This window comes from Bactrocera oleae, chromosome 5 (genome assembly GCF_042242935.1).
Source record: "Bactrocera oleae isolate idBacOlea1 chromosome 5, idBacOlea1, whole genome shotgun sequence".
NCBI lineage: Eukaryota > Metazoa > Arthropoda > Insecta > Diptera > Tephritidae > Bactrocera > Bactrocera oleae.
This window is the reverse complement of record NC_091539.1, coordinates 40,430,272-40,443,722: the sequence shown is the minus strand read 5'-3', so window position 1 is coordinate 40,443,722 and position 13,451 is coordinate 40,430,272. Positions and strand designations below refer to the sequence as shown.

At 35.0% G+C, this 13,451-nt stretch overlaps 1 protein-coding gene across 17 annotated transcripts in view; it reads right to left on the bottom strand.

The window, feature by feature from the left end:
- The window catches only part of rg (A kinase anchor protein rugose), a 480,528-nt gene that overhangs the window by 91,217 nt on the left and 375,860 nt on the right, over positions 1–13,451 (bottom strand). For all 17 annotated transcript variants that reach the window (XM_036366220.2, XM_070110254.1, XM_036366224.2 and 14 more), the window contains one exon: positions 3,797–3,923. In XM_036366220.2, the coding sequence (XP_036222113.2) occupies positions 3,797–3,923 (127 nt within the window). The remainder of the gene's footprint in view (positions 1–3,796; positions 3,924–13,451) is intronic.

The following is a 13,451-nucleotide window of genomic DNA, read 5'->3' as shown; positions in this document are numbered from 1 at the left end:
TTCTTAAAATATGTAAAAAAATTCCCTTAAATTTTTAAAGCAAGTGATGCAGTATTTTTTTTATAATTTTTTTTTTTTTAACTTACTAAATTGTCTGCTTTACGTTCTCACACTAGGTGTGCCTTTTAAATGAATTGATCTATTCTAGACGGACGGAATCTGAGCAATTGCTTATATTCTGAAAACGACAGATTCTGACCAAAAATACAGAAAAGAAATAGTAATTAGTCCACAGCAACACTTAACCAATTTTCGGTTGGCAAAAGATCTCACACTCAGCGAATCAAGTAGAGCTTGAATTCAATGCAAAGAAGCGCCTATCATTTTATATCTTGTCATTTTGACAATACATATGTTTTTTTTTGTTTTTTTTTTTCTAGCAAATTAGAGTTACCAACAAGCTATTAGCACCCAAACAAATGTTTTTCGTATTAGCAATAATGAATCACATTCAAATGTCTTACAATAATGCAATAAAGCTAGCTTTAACGCCACAAAGTATGCACTAAAAATACTAAATTAATTACCACTCCAAACAGGAATACCAACAGCATGTGATTTTATCGGCTTCGCATACCTTGGCATGCCCCATAATAGGCAACTTTCGGTTAACACCTTATGTGACAGCATACGAAAGAGGCGTAGCATATTTTAGGGAGTTCATTAGCCACATACAATCTTGGATATAGTGTGTATAGATACTGAGATTTCTCCGCAATATTGGCTTCAGCCACCCGCACCTTACTACACACTAACTAACGACCACTTTAATCAATTACAAAATTATCGCAGATTTGTTGGTTTCGTGTGGTAGTATTTAAGTAAGAATTTATACATATACATATGTATATTAAATACAAGAATATCTTTGGTTTCTTGTGTGGGAGTGTCTAATCTAATATACGTCACGAGCAAGGAATGCGACACGCATTCTCGCTTGTAACTTAACATATGCGCTTTAATGCGCTGCGACAGCTTTAGTTACACACGCGCACACATTCGGAGACTCCTTTATGTAGATATATCTAATTAGATATATATATATAGAAATATATATGTTTTCTTTTTGCTTGAAATCAGCTTCTCGCTTGCGCCTTTCTTTGTATCTCGCCCACTCGCTCCGACAGCCATCCACACCTTTAGTCTCAGATTTAAGCATTGAATTAATTGCTAACGTGTTCGCAGCAACGAAAATGAGCGCACTAAAAATGTCTTCGTTAGCATTGGTGGTGCGACACAGGAATTTGTGTGTGCGAGGAACTCTTCCATTTGCTCAGATTTTTATTTATAATATAAATATATGAAATGTGAGTAGTTATACCTATGTATATCGATGTTGCTTGTGGTTACTGTTGTGTGAGCAGGTGGAGCTGACTATAAATACCATACTCTAAAGTAGTATCTTGGAAATATTCTTTATTTTAAAATATATCAATTTGGCAGGATCGATAAATAATTTGAAGAATTCGAATACTTGAAAGACAGAAATTATTATATGTTAAAGATTAATTATTGATTAATATTAAACAGTATTGTTGTTGTAAAATGAAAAAATAAAAACAACTTCACCACAGTATTCAGTAACTATTTTGAATCTGGTTCTGTTGAAATATTTACCATCATGACTACGCACTTCATTATTGTTTCTCAGTGTGGATTTAATGCATATAATCTTTCTTAGGGAAATCGTTTTGATTTCGGTGGAAAACCTTAATCATCGGAATCATCAATCGAAGCCAATGCATTCGAAGTGAGAAATGGTTTGTCCCGCTAAGCTTAGTAAACGTAACCACATACGGTACATAATTTTTTTGTTGGATTGATATGCGGTACCCATGTTTTGTGAACAATTCCTTAAGGAGTTATGTTGACTTGTAAATTTCAAAAAATCAATTTTTTTTGCATATACCTACATCCTATGTACATAAACTTAAGAATATTCTCCGAAAATTTGATTTTGATAATCTGGCAAATAGTGTCGGAGATATGAGCGTAAGATATTTTTAAGTTAGTGTAACGGAATCCCAAAACTTTAAACGTGTTTTCCACAAAAATTCCGTTTTTCTGACTAGCAATTGTACATAACCGCTTAAAGCGGATATTGAGAAAGTTGTTTGTGAGATGAAGCCGTAAATTGTCATTGAAGTTTTAAGAAACTGTTTTCTTTTCTGTTGTGGGTGAACTAGTATTTAATTTTTTCGTATAGTTAAAAAATTATAAATATTTTTTAAATCTGTTGTTTACGTAATAAGGATAATCCATTGTAAGGGCCATCCTGCATACACTAGTGATGTGGTTATGGGCTTGAATATTGTAAATGTGGAGCCACATAGCAGCAAAACAGCTGATAAAACATATTGAAGTAGACAAGCATTGAATGGAATATCCACTGAGTTGGCACAAAAGTTATTCATTTTCATGTCCATGAATAGATCTACCATCACCTCCGCTATTTTGCAATCATATTTGCTTTAATACAACAAGTATTTGTTACTACGCCCTACTTGCCAGCACTTACTCTCTTTCAAAATGTGAATCTCTTACTTCTAATTCAATAATCTTATTCTCCTATTTCAATCACTGTGCAAACAAACAAATGCTAGCTGAAGGATATGGTCACACCCAGGCCACCAGCGGCACACAAATCGATCTGCAGAATGGTATTCAACTTCAGCACACCCATACATACATACCATTCATATCACGTATGAGTGTGTGCTGGCACATGTAACACCAAAACAAACAAGTTGTAAGCAGGAGCGCCTAGTGAAAGCACACGTACCAAAGTCCAAAGAGCAAACAAAGCCACGACAACTGACGCATACTGACGACGCCAAGGCAACCAGCACTGAGTAGACGGACGCGACGACGACGAACCAAGCGTCGTTGACAAAACTGATGTGACAAGGCAAAAACTGCATTAAAGCTGCCGTAGGCATTGGACAAATTCAGCCGTGAGTGGGTAAAACACTTACAAAAAACACGAGGAGAGTCTGTGGCAGAGCACATACACGCACGCAAATGAAAAAGTAAAGACGTGAATTGAATCGGAATCGTTTGAAATGATTGAAAGCAAAGAAGTGTTGCCTAGTTGCTGTTGCCTTTCGGTTTTATTCGATTTTCGGGGAGCCCAGGAGCTCTGTACATGCCATATGTGTGAATACTAATACCACATTGATAAAGCTGAGTGAAACCAAACCAGTGGTGGAGTAGTTTCTTAAGGCATAGTAAAAGTAAGCCAAGGCCTCGTGGAAGTTTTATCGTGGTTGGTATATAAATAAAGGTATCTTTGTGACTGCGATCCAGAGTAGGCTGAGAGTGAGTCAAACGACTTATTTAAAGGTCTCTCTTAACTGAAATCAACTAAAGAGAGGCAAGGTGTCCCGTGGGAATGTCTGACAAAACAAAACTTTGCAAAATATCCGCCAGACTCTTATATACCATACAGCTTAAAATATAAATGCAATTAACAAATAGAAATACTAACAAAAATTACGCCCACTTTTCGTATAACGGTAATTTTACAATTTGAGGGAAAAGCGATAGAGAAACGATTTCCTCAACAAAAATATTTCAGTTTTTACATTTGTTTCCGAATCATCAATTTTTATACGAATATTCAATTCCGCACGGATTTAAATCTCCTTACTTATATTAATTAAAATTATTTTTACACATGCTAAAGATTTAAAACCATATTGGCATAAAAGCATTAACATACTCGTACTTTCGTACTACTCTGGCAGCAAAGAACTGCTCGCCTTAAATTTACTTATTGTTGTTGTTGTATACATACCTGCCACAACCGTTTCGGAGCGCTGCAGTCGCACCAATACGTGCTCGATTAGACCGACGTCCGTGCATGCCTGCAAATTGCGCACACTTTTGCGTAGAATAGCAATGAACACACTCCAGATCTCGGCCTGTAAGAAATCGAAGAATAATAAGAAAAAAGTGAGAATGGTTAAGTAAACATAGCGCAGCAATCAAGCATTGAATAAGCAAGTAGGGGAATGGAAAGAAATACAAAAATATCGTAGAAATTAACCAAATGGATGCTGGTACGTTCTTCTGGTATAACAGTATTTTCAAATTCTAGAGCCAGTTAAGGGTGTGCTGTAATTAAATTGCGCTTTGAATGTGCATATTTATCGATTCTAGGCACTTGACATTCATAGAACGTTGACAATTTGATTTAGAAATGGTTTAAGTCTTAATTTAAATTTACCAAAAAGCGGAGATTTGCATGGTTAAAACAATTTCATAGTTGCCCAAATTCATATTTGCTGTAATAGGTGGCGCTGTCATCATATTTTCACAAAATAATTTCATGCATGTACACTCAATAACATCATACATCACTAATTTCTGAAAGTATCAATTTCAGTTTCGAGGTTAAAGAAAACGTTGAGTATTGCCAATTATCCGTAAATCAAAAAAAAAAACAAAGCTCTTTTACCATATTTTTTAATAATTGTCCTATGTTCAGTAAAATTACACCATATAAAATAGTAGTGTAGAGAATTTTTTAAATTATCAGCAATATACAATATATTCATAGATATTCTCGAGAAATGTAAATTATTGAATTTGGTAGTTGCTTCAACTAGGTAGGTACGTAGGTAGAGTACCTGTCTTTCGACACATCTAGGCCTTGAGGGGGCCCATTGTGATACCACCGGGACCAAAGTTCCCACACTCTATTGTCTCCTCCCTGAACCACCCCGTACTTCTGATTAACTTCATCAGTAGGAAAAGTTTTATCCGTGCAACCTCCGAGACGTCGTCAAGAAACCCTCGACTGCTGATTGCGATTCTTTTCCTATAGAGAGCCATATAATCGCATAGAAGATGTTTAATGGTCTCCTCCTTTTCTTGTTTCAACTATAATATCATAAAAGTTTGGACGACTATCCTTTCCTACTTATATGTGTAAAACAGGGCAAACAAGACAGTCATCTATTTATGTAAACTCCAACTCATTATTTATCACAGTTCTGTGGGTAAAAACAACGATTAAATGAGTTTTCTACAAATGATTATGTAGAAAGCACAAAAAGCCAGTAGCTACAATAATCGGATTAACCGAAGTCGTAGCCCAGAGCTATAGTTATATGTTGACCGTTAACTTTCACTTAGAGGCCTTTGAAAAAGTAAGTTTTTCTCCAAGACCTGAGTAGGTGGCAAATCGACCAAACAGCAGCCATAAATCTAGTGAATATACCACTTTTATGTTCTCAAATTTGTTAGTACATTCATATATAAGCTTTTTGACAAGAGAGCAGTGGTCAAGCGATAGGAAAAGTGGCCAATCGAAGACGACTATCATTTTTCAAGGGCAGTGTGGTAATTAAGGGGTTGAACCTTGATAAAAGTTGTCTATTTTATATACATATGCTGGTTTGAATTGATCATTATGGACTATAAATTCAGCCATCTGACCACTTTCTAAAAGAGTTTCCCATGATCAACTAAAATAATATAAAAATGTGGGGAAATTACAAAGACCAGATCAAGCTGCTTTTTTTTTGAGATATTCTCAACAATAAACATTTACTACTTTTATAATCATTGTCGAAAAAGTATTTACTTTTAGCAGGTTAAAAGATCACCGGCAAATAGTATTTGAAAATAATCATGATGGAGAAAAAGTACAAATACAACGGTATTTGGGTTACAAAAATATGTGGATTAGGACACAAAATTTTTATTTTATAGTGAATATATTCTATAGAAATATCACTCTCCTAAGAACTTGCGACGAATGATGAAGTCTTTTAGTAACTATAATTATTTGCATCCTAGACATTCATTTAATTGCAAGTACAATTGACGATAATAATGAGTAATAAGAATAAGATTTGAACGTGACCAAATGTGCGAAATGAGCAATAAGAAACTCTTTAGAGAAAACATCAACCATTTTCTGCAGAAAAATATATATTTGATTTAAAATTTCCAAAGCAAGCAGTAAAATATTTTTAAATTGTCCTTAAATCATTAACGCTAAAGCATCAAGCCAGAGAATGTCAACAAATTTAATTCGACAAATTATGCGTTCTCAGAATTATCTTAAAGCACTTTGAAACCATATTGGTTGCTGTTCATATAATAACAAAGGCAATATTTCATTGAAAAGGTGGAGCTTTTGATATTTCCTACAATCCTGCCCGCTAATCCTTTCGCATATTATTCCGAGAAGGAATTTAATTAAAAGTCGCGTTTCGCACAACAGCACACAGCTGCTTATTGCCTTCGCTATGAATATGAATATTTGCTCTCTCTCTTTTTGTATGTATGTGTAGTTATACATTAGGGTGTTCGCTATTTCCAGAAATGATTGTCTTTTTGCAACCGTCGCAAAAAGTTTCAGTTTTTTCCTTAAAAACAAGGATCCCTTGTATATAACGCGAAATTTGTTGATGTTTTGCGTTAAGAAAGTAAACTTTCACAAAGTGATATTTTAATACGAAATTTGTTACAAAATAGGTCTTTATTAATTTTTGTCAAAAAGACATTCTTTTAAAAGTTCTGCTTCAAATGTACTGAGAATTCATACAAGTGATTTAAACAATATAATTATGTATTGCTCATACGACATGGTGCACGGTGTAAATACAGTATGGTACATTTGATGCATAACTTTAACTGCGTATAACTTAAAGGAATGTTTTATGAAAAATAAATTATGAATGCCTTTTTTGTAGAGCGGGAAGTTTTGTGTGAGGGACATTTTCAAAAATCAACTTGAAAATAATGGACACCCTATTGTACATGCATATGTATGAGTTAGTGCACTGAGCTTAGTTCCTCAAATACCAAGGGTTATTGAATAGTTGTCTGTGTTGTAATTATCGATTTCTCCGAATCACTGTATTAGCAGCATATTAAACAACTTATTTTGTTGTTGTTTTGTTTAACGCTTTGTAGTGCGGTTCCGGTTGACAAAAAATGTTGAAAGTGAATTTACAATTACGTTATGCGACTAAGGCTGCCATTAAGATGATTTGCGTTACTAATGATTGGGCTACAGTACACTTCACATATACAAATGATTCCTTACAAGAACTTTGATCGGTCAATTGGTATGGCAGCTATATGCTACAGTGACTCGATCTGAACAATTTCTTCGAAGATTTTCCGATTGCCTTGGACATAACTCATGCAAAATTTCGTCAAAATATCTCATAAAATAAAGAGGTTTTCCAAACAAGCACATAATTTTGATCGTTGAGTTCGTATGGCAGCTATATGAGATACTTGGTGACAAAATACGGGTGCAAAATTGCAGATCGATATCTCAAAAAATTAGGGACTAGTTCGTTTATATACAGACGGACAGACGAATGGACAGACGGACATGGCTAAATCGACAAAGCTCGTCGTGTTGCTCATTTCTATATATACTTTAGAGGGTTTTTGACGTTGCCTTGTGTTAAAAACATCGTGGCTAACTTAATATATCCAGTTTAGGGTATAAAAATAATAATTGTCTTAACAAGTGCACGAAATTCAGCACGAGACGTAAGGCATCAAACATCATTTTTGCATATATGATCTAATCTTCAGCTCAGATTTCATACAATCTAATAGTCCAACTCCATATTAACAAATACTACTAGGTATTCAGCGCTTTATTAAGCTGAATAAGTGCTGAAAGGCTTGAAATGCCTGATGTGGCAATCCAGCTTAAGTAGTTTGCTTTATGTTTGAACAATCAAAAGCTTTTGCTCGCTTTCACATTATCCTTTTTGTTTTTTTTTGGTTTCAAAAGTGTTTCACTTAATTCAAGAATAATTTCACTTATTTTAAACCACCTATAATTCATCTAAAAATTATACTTCAGTTTAGTGTCACTTTTACGATTTAAGTTCATATAGCTGTCAGTCTAATAAATATGCATTCTAACTATGAACTGGTTCGAATGGCAAATACAACTTTAACATACCTATGAAGCTCAGCGCCATCTACCGGATCCAAATACTAAGCTATACCAGCACTTAAGTAAGTAAACCGATCTCGTTATTTTGGGTCGTAATTTAATTCCAACATGGGTGTACCTACTCTTCGTGGTCAAATTCAGGTTTATAATTCCAGTTCTGTTCATTGAATAGTGAAGACCGTTCATTCACACACCTTTAAAATAGCTGATATATTTCTCAAATCATCGGTATACCTGTAGCATTCACTTTCACAACAGTTTTTATAAACAGGATGTAGCACCACCACGGAGTAACTCCATAAACATGTATATTTAAAAAATTTACTTAAAAATTATAGCTGAAATCCACAGAACAAATCGTTTTCCCCACGATATGACACTCAAAGAATATTCATCCCGTTCCACCAGCAAGCGCTGCCCTGCTCGACGAGGCGTTTTCAAAGTTGAAGTGAATACACTTTTAAGTTGTAATGCAGTGCATATAATTTAATTTGTCAGCTCATAACTGCTACCAAATGGGGAGGTAGAATGGCGCATAAAGGTTTTATTTATGTATTTTATTTTACTTTTCACTGCAGAGCGCGCTCCTCCTACGCCCACGCCACTGCCAGCATAATTTCAAAATAACAAGTGTAAACTTTATTTCCCCCCTTCCGCGCTCACGGCGCTGATACGTGGATATGCTTGCTACAAATAGGCATTTCTCTGCCAAATAGAGAAATCAGAGCAAGGAAAAAAGTACAACAACAATATGGTATGTAGTAGCAACGAGCAAAAACACTTTATCAGCAGCCGGGGGACATTTTTGACTTTTCCGGTATAGCCAGCGGGCGGTACACACACACTTTACCTCAGCTCCAGCCAACGAGCATATATTTTTCTACTTTCGGTCTTTTGTTGTTTTTTGGGGGTTTTGTACCGAAGTACGCTTTGCCGGGGGCATTGTTGCCAGCGCGTCTGCTCTTGTTTCGTATATTTTTTTTTTTGGATTTTATGTTTCTTTTTCGTACTTTTCAACTTTTGCGCGTTGAATTTTTATGTAAAAATTAACTTAATTTTGGCCATTTGCTTTTTGTTTTCAAGGCATTACTTTTTAACAAGCGTCAGAGCGGTCCTGTGCCACGGCGACAGCGGCAGGCGTGCGTGTGTGACAGCGTTGAAGTCTTACGGAGTGGCGACAAAAGTGAGCATAAATACATATAAACATATATTATTATATAAATACGTACATACAAACATACATATATACTCTATACACATACATACATAAACAAATATATATCTACACACACACATAAAAAAAATTTAGGAGCTTTTCGCGCCGCAATCCTTAAAGCGCCTCAATAAATAATATCAGCACTTTTTTGTTGCTTTGTAAATTCCTGCATTTTGCTTTGCTTTAGTTCGGCATAGAGAATCGCGTGTTATGTTGTGTTTAAATTAATTAAATGAAGTCCAAAGTAGCTGTCAAGCAGGTGACTGCGTAGTCGTCGTGCGGTGAAATAAATTGTTTAAATGAAGTAGCGGCAACGGTGGTGTCCTTTTTGAAGTGTTTGAGTTCTTTGAGAGCAACACAAGCAGAAATATTGGAAGATCCAGAAGCATTGGTTTAAAGTGTTAAAGACATATTGGTTTTAATAACTATATTTTGCTGTCATTTGTTAGGTTAAGTTGAAGTGGCTGCCGACTTCGCCTTGTAGTTATGCTATAGCTAAGTCGATAATGACGCTGATAGGAACAATTTAAGACTTTTATTTTAAAATGTTTACAAAGATCTTGGATCTTCTTTAGTAAATATAATATTTTGATACATACATATTGGAACTACATCAGTTGACTTTTAGAAACCGGGCTACGCATCCATACATAGTAAACGCATATAATATGTATTGGGAATCGAATTTTGTCTACCTTTTATTTAGTAAAATATATATTTAAAATACCGTTAGTACTATTGTAACTTTCGCACCGCTACTGGCAAAAAATATTAGCAATCTGGTCACTAAACTTCACACCAATTGATGAGTAAACCAGTCGTTAAAGCAATTACGATCTTTTGCACCCAAATTCTTCTTCAAAGTAGAATTACTACTAGTGCATCTTAAGAGAAACACTTCGCAATATTGCTATCAGTAATGCCGTCATCTCGTCAGACAAATGTGTTGACATCTTTTTATACTCCAAATACTGCTGAATGGCTATAAAAGGTTTAAGTTGTCTTTGACTCCACTTACGAGAGTGATATTTGCCAAATCTTTTCCGTTTTTATCATTTTCTTTTTCGTCTTCCAATTTATGCAACTTTTGTATTTGGTAATCCTCCTTTGTTGTATTTCTTTTCGCTTTATTACACAATGCAACAAACCCCAGCAAAAGCAGGGATAACGGTAGTAAACTGAAACATATTGATGTTGCTGAAGATCGAGTGATTTTAGCATTTGTCTGCTGTAGCGGGCGGTGTTTTTATGTTTTTATGTTTTCCTACTTTTTGTTTCTCCCTTCGTTTGCATTCAGGTATTTATCGAATTTTAATTTTATTTCTTACTTTTGTCCTCTTTTTGATTCTGAAGGTATGCTTGCGATTTTCTGAATCCGATTTGCAATTTTATTGCACATTCTTTGCTGCTTAGAGTTTACGTTTTTGTTTTTTCTATTTTTCTTACAATAGCACTTGCATTATCATTTTATGCTGTCCGCAACGGCAACATTTTGAAGTAGACAGAAGAGTTTACAATGGAAAAGGTCAAAAATTGTAAGGTTGCTTGTGTTCATGCAGTTGAGTGGACCTATGATTTTATACCCTTCGTGTAAGAAAATTTTAGTACGATGTTCAATTTGGTTCAAAAAACGACAAACATAGAAAAATTAATTAAGTGGAAGCAGCCAAGTTCATATATCAATTTGAACACAATTTCGTCCTCAGCTTTAGATATTTAACTGAAGTTTACTAAGTAGTCGCATTTTTGATATTCATATATATGTGGTTTCGGAGAGCTTTAACAATATTTCTGTATAACGTTGTTTTTTTCAAAAGTAAAATTACGTATTATTACATCAAACTTCGTAGAGTTATGAAATGGAAAATTTGTATTATATATTTCGTTTCAAGAACAAAAACTGTGTAGTAAAAAAAAATCAAAAACAGATGACGATACAACATAGTTTGCATAGAACAGATTTTTCAAAAAATGGAATAAAAAGTAATGTGTCATAAATCATAAATATCGGTTTACGAATACATATAGTTCTCATATAATTGGTTTTTCGAAAATGTAATTTTGCGTCATTACTTCAATAATTATGGCGCTATGATCACTAAATTTCGTAGTCTTGGTTTTGGTTAGAAATATCATATGCCCTTAATACATAGCTCACATACCACCACCACCGATTGTTCAGAAATAACACTGAGTTTCAACACCCCTTCAACAAAGATTACTAAGTCAAATTTCCCAATTTGCTTTCGATTGTTATACTTATATAAAGAAAATGAAAAAATTTTCCACATCAACTTCGCTTTACTTCGTGAAGGTTATAAGCTAACGATTTTTTGCACTTTTCTCTGCACTCTTTCACCGGGTGTTTTTTGTCTACTGACGTTGACGTTTTGCTACTCACGGACACTCTATTCAAATAGCATTTACTCCACTTCCTTCCGGTTGTGTTATTTCAACTTCCATTTTAGAGTTTGCTCTGCTGCGCTGCCAATACTTTGGGCAGGTTAAAAGACGCAGCAAATAGTTTCTGTTAAAAACACGAAAAGCAAGCAAAGCCACACTGCAACGTACCAAACTACGGGGTAGGAAATTTGCTTTGATTGAACAGGAAATTTACTATCTGAAATCATGGATTGTACGCTGACAGTTGAATGCAGCGTATAAAAGTAAAGAGAAGTATAGACGGGCAGTAAACGTCGCTTCCCGCGCATCCAGCAGTTAGCGAGCACCTGCAGTTGAACGAAGACTTGCTAAAATCAGCGAAATCTGGCAAGTATTTGCTTTCTGTGCGCAGAATGGCAATGATAATTGAAATTGAAATGTTTCATCCTTCTGACAAATCTAAAGCGGATTTGGTGAATAATTTTCAATTTAATTGAAAAATAAAAATGTTTCTCCAACGCATTGCTGTAATTTTCCGCATACTTGACTGTAATTTCTAAGAATCCACAACTTTTTGCCGGCACTGTAACACACTACAGACAAGTGAGCGCATTTAAATACTTAAAGGTAGGTTGGAAATGCACAGAGAAATGTGAATATTCTATTTTTTGTCCAACACACGCAAACCAAATTTGTACTTCATAAGCCACACTAAAGCTAGCAGGTGACACCACAAACCGGTGCCGGCCGGTGGGTAGGTCGTAGGGAGCGCAGCATCTATTATGTCTGCTCTATATACCTTTGTGCAGAGCTGAGTGCCTACTTAGCGTTGCAGGGCATAACATCCGGCGACCATTTCGCTTTACTGCAACGGCTTCCTGTTCCACATTTGCCAAGCGTCATATGCGGGCCAAACTGCGATTTCCCCCAATCATCCAGGCCAGGTTTGTTGTGACTTTCGTAGGCAGCAAAATGAAATGGGGCTGTTGTGTGTATTGCGGTTAGCTGGTAATATTGTGAGAGTGCATTGAAAAAACTATCCATATTTTGAGTGCTCTCCGCTTTCATTTCATAAACATTTAAATGCACAATTAGATCAAGTGGATGACGAGCAGCTGGAGTGTAGTACTTTGAGCATTAGAAGATAATAACGTGAGATAATAGCGGGCTATGTGAGTGGAAACTGACATATGGATTTTTTACTTAGATATTACTAGGGAGAATATATATCCAATAGATATAAGTCAAAGAGTTAGTTATGAAATTAGAATTCGTTGTATATAATCGTTTGTTTTACGTAACCTTGATAATTACTTACCACGTAAATAATAGTTTTGAACTCATATGACTAGGAGTTTCTCACTGCAAAGCTAATATCAGTTTATGACCCCTCTTTGAAGCATAGATATGATTTGGGATTCTCAACTAGATTAGGGGTCATAAGAGTTGGCGGTCTTTTAAAATCAGGATCTAAAGTATATAGTACGTTGGCCTATACGTCCTTAAGGTTGATGTGTTTATCATTTTTAAAGCATAGGGATTTCTTATCTACCTTTTACAAGACTCCTAAGTTCAGTCTAAGATGTCTCTCCAAAAGAAATTATTCTCGAAAGCTTTTCGAAAAATGGATTGGCAATTTTATCCAGGATAAAATCCGTAACATTTTATTAGTTTCAGATTACAGATGCTTCTAAAGTCAGAAATTCTTCTTTAATTTTCGTCTCTAATATATATACATATAAGCCTGCTTAAATAATAAGTTGAAGACTACAAATTTGTTAAGGCTGTAATAATCAAGGTAAATTAAGCTTTTATTTGGCGTATCAACTCGATAAAGACCGATATCGATGAGCATTATTTTGACTTTTTTCAAAATATTCAATGAAAGTGTGCAACTTCCTAGATAGAGAA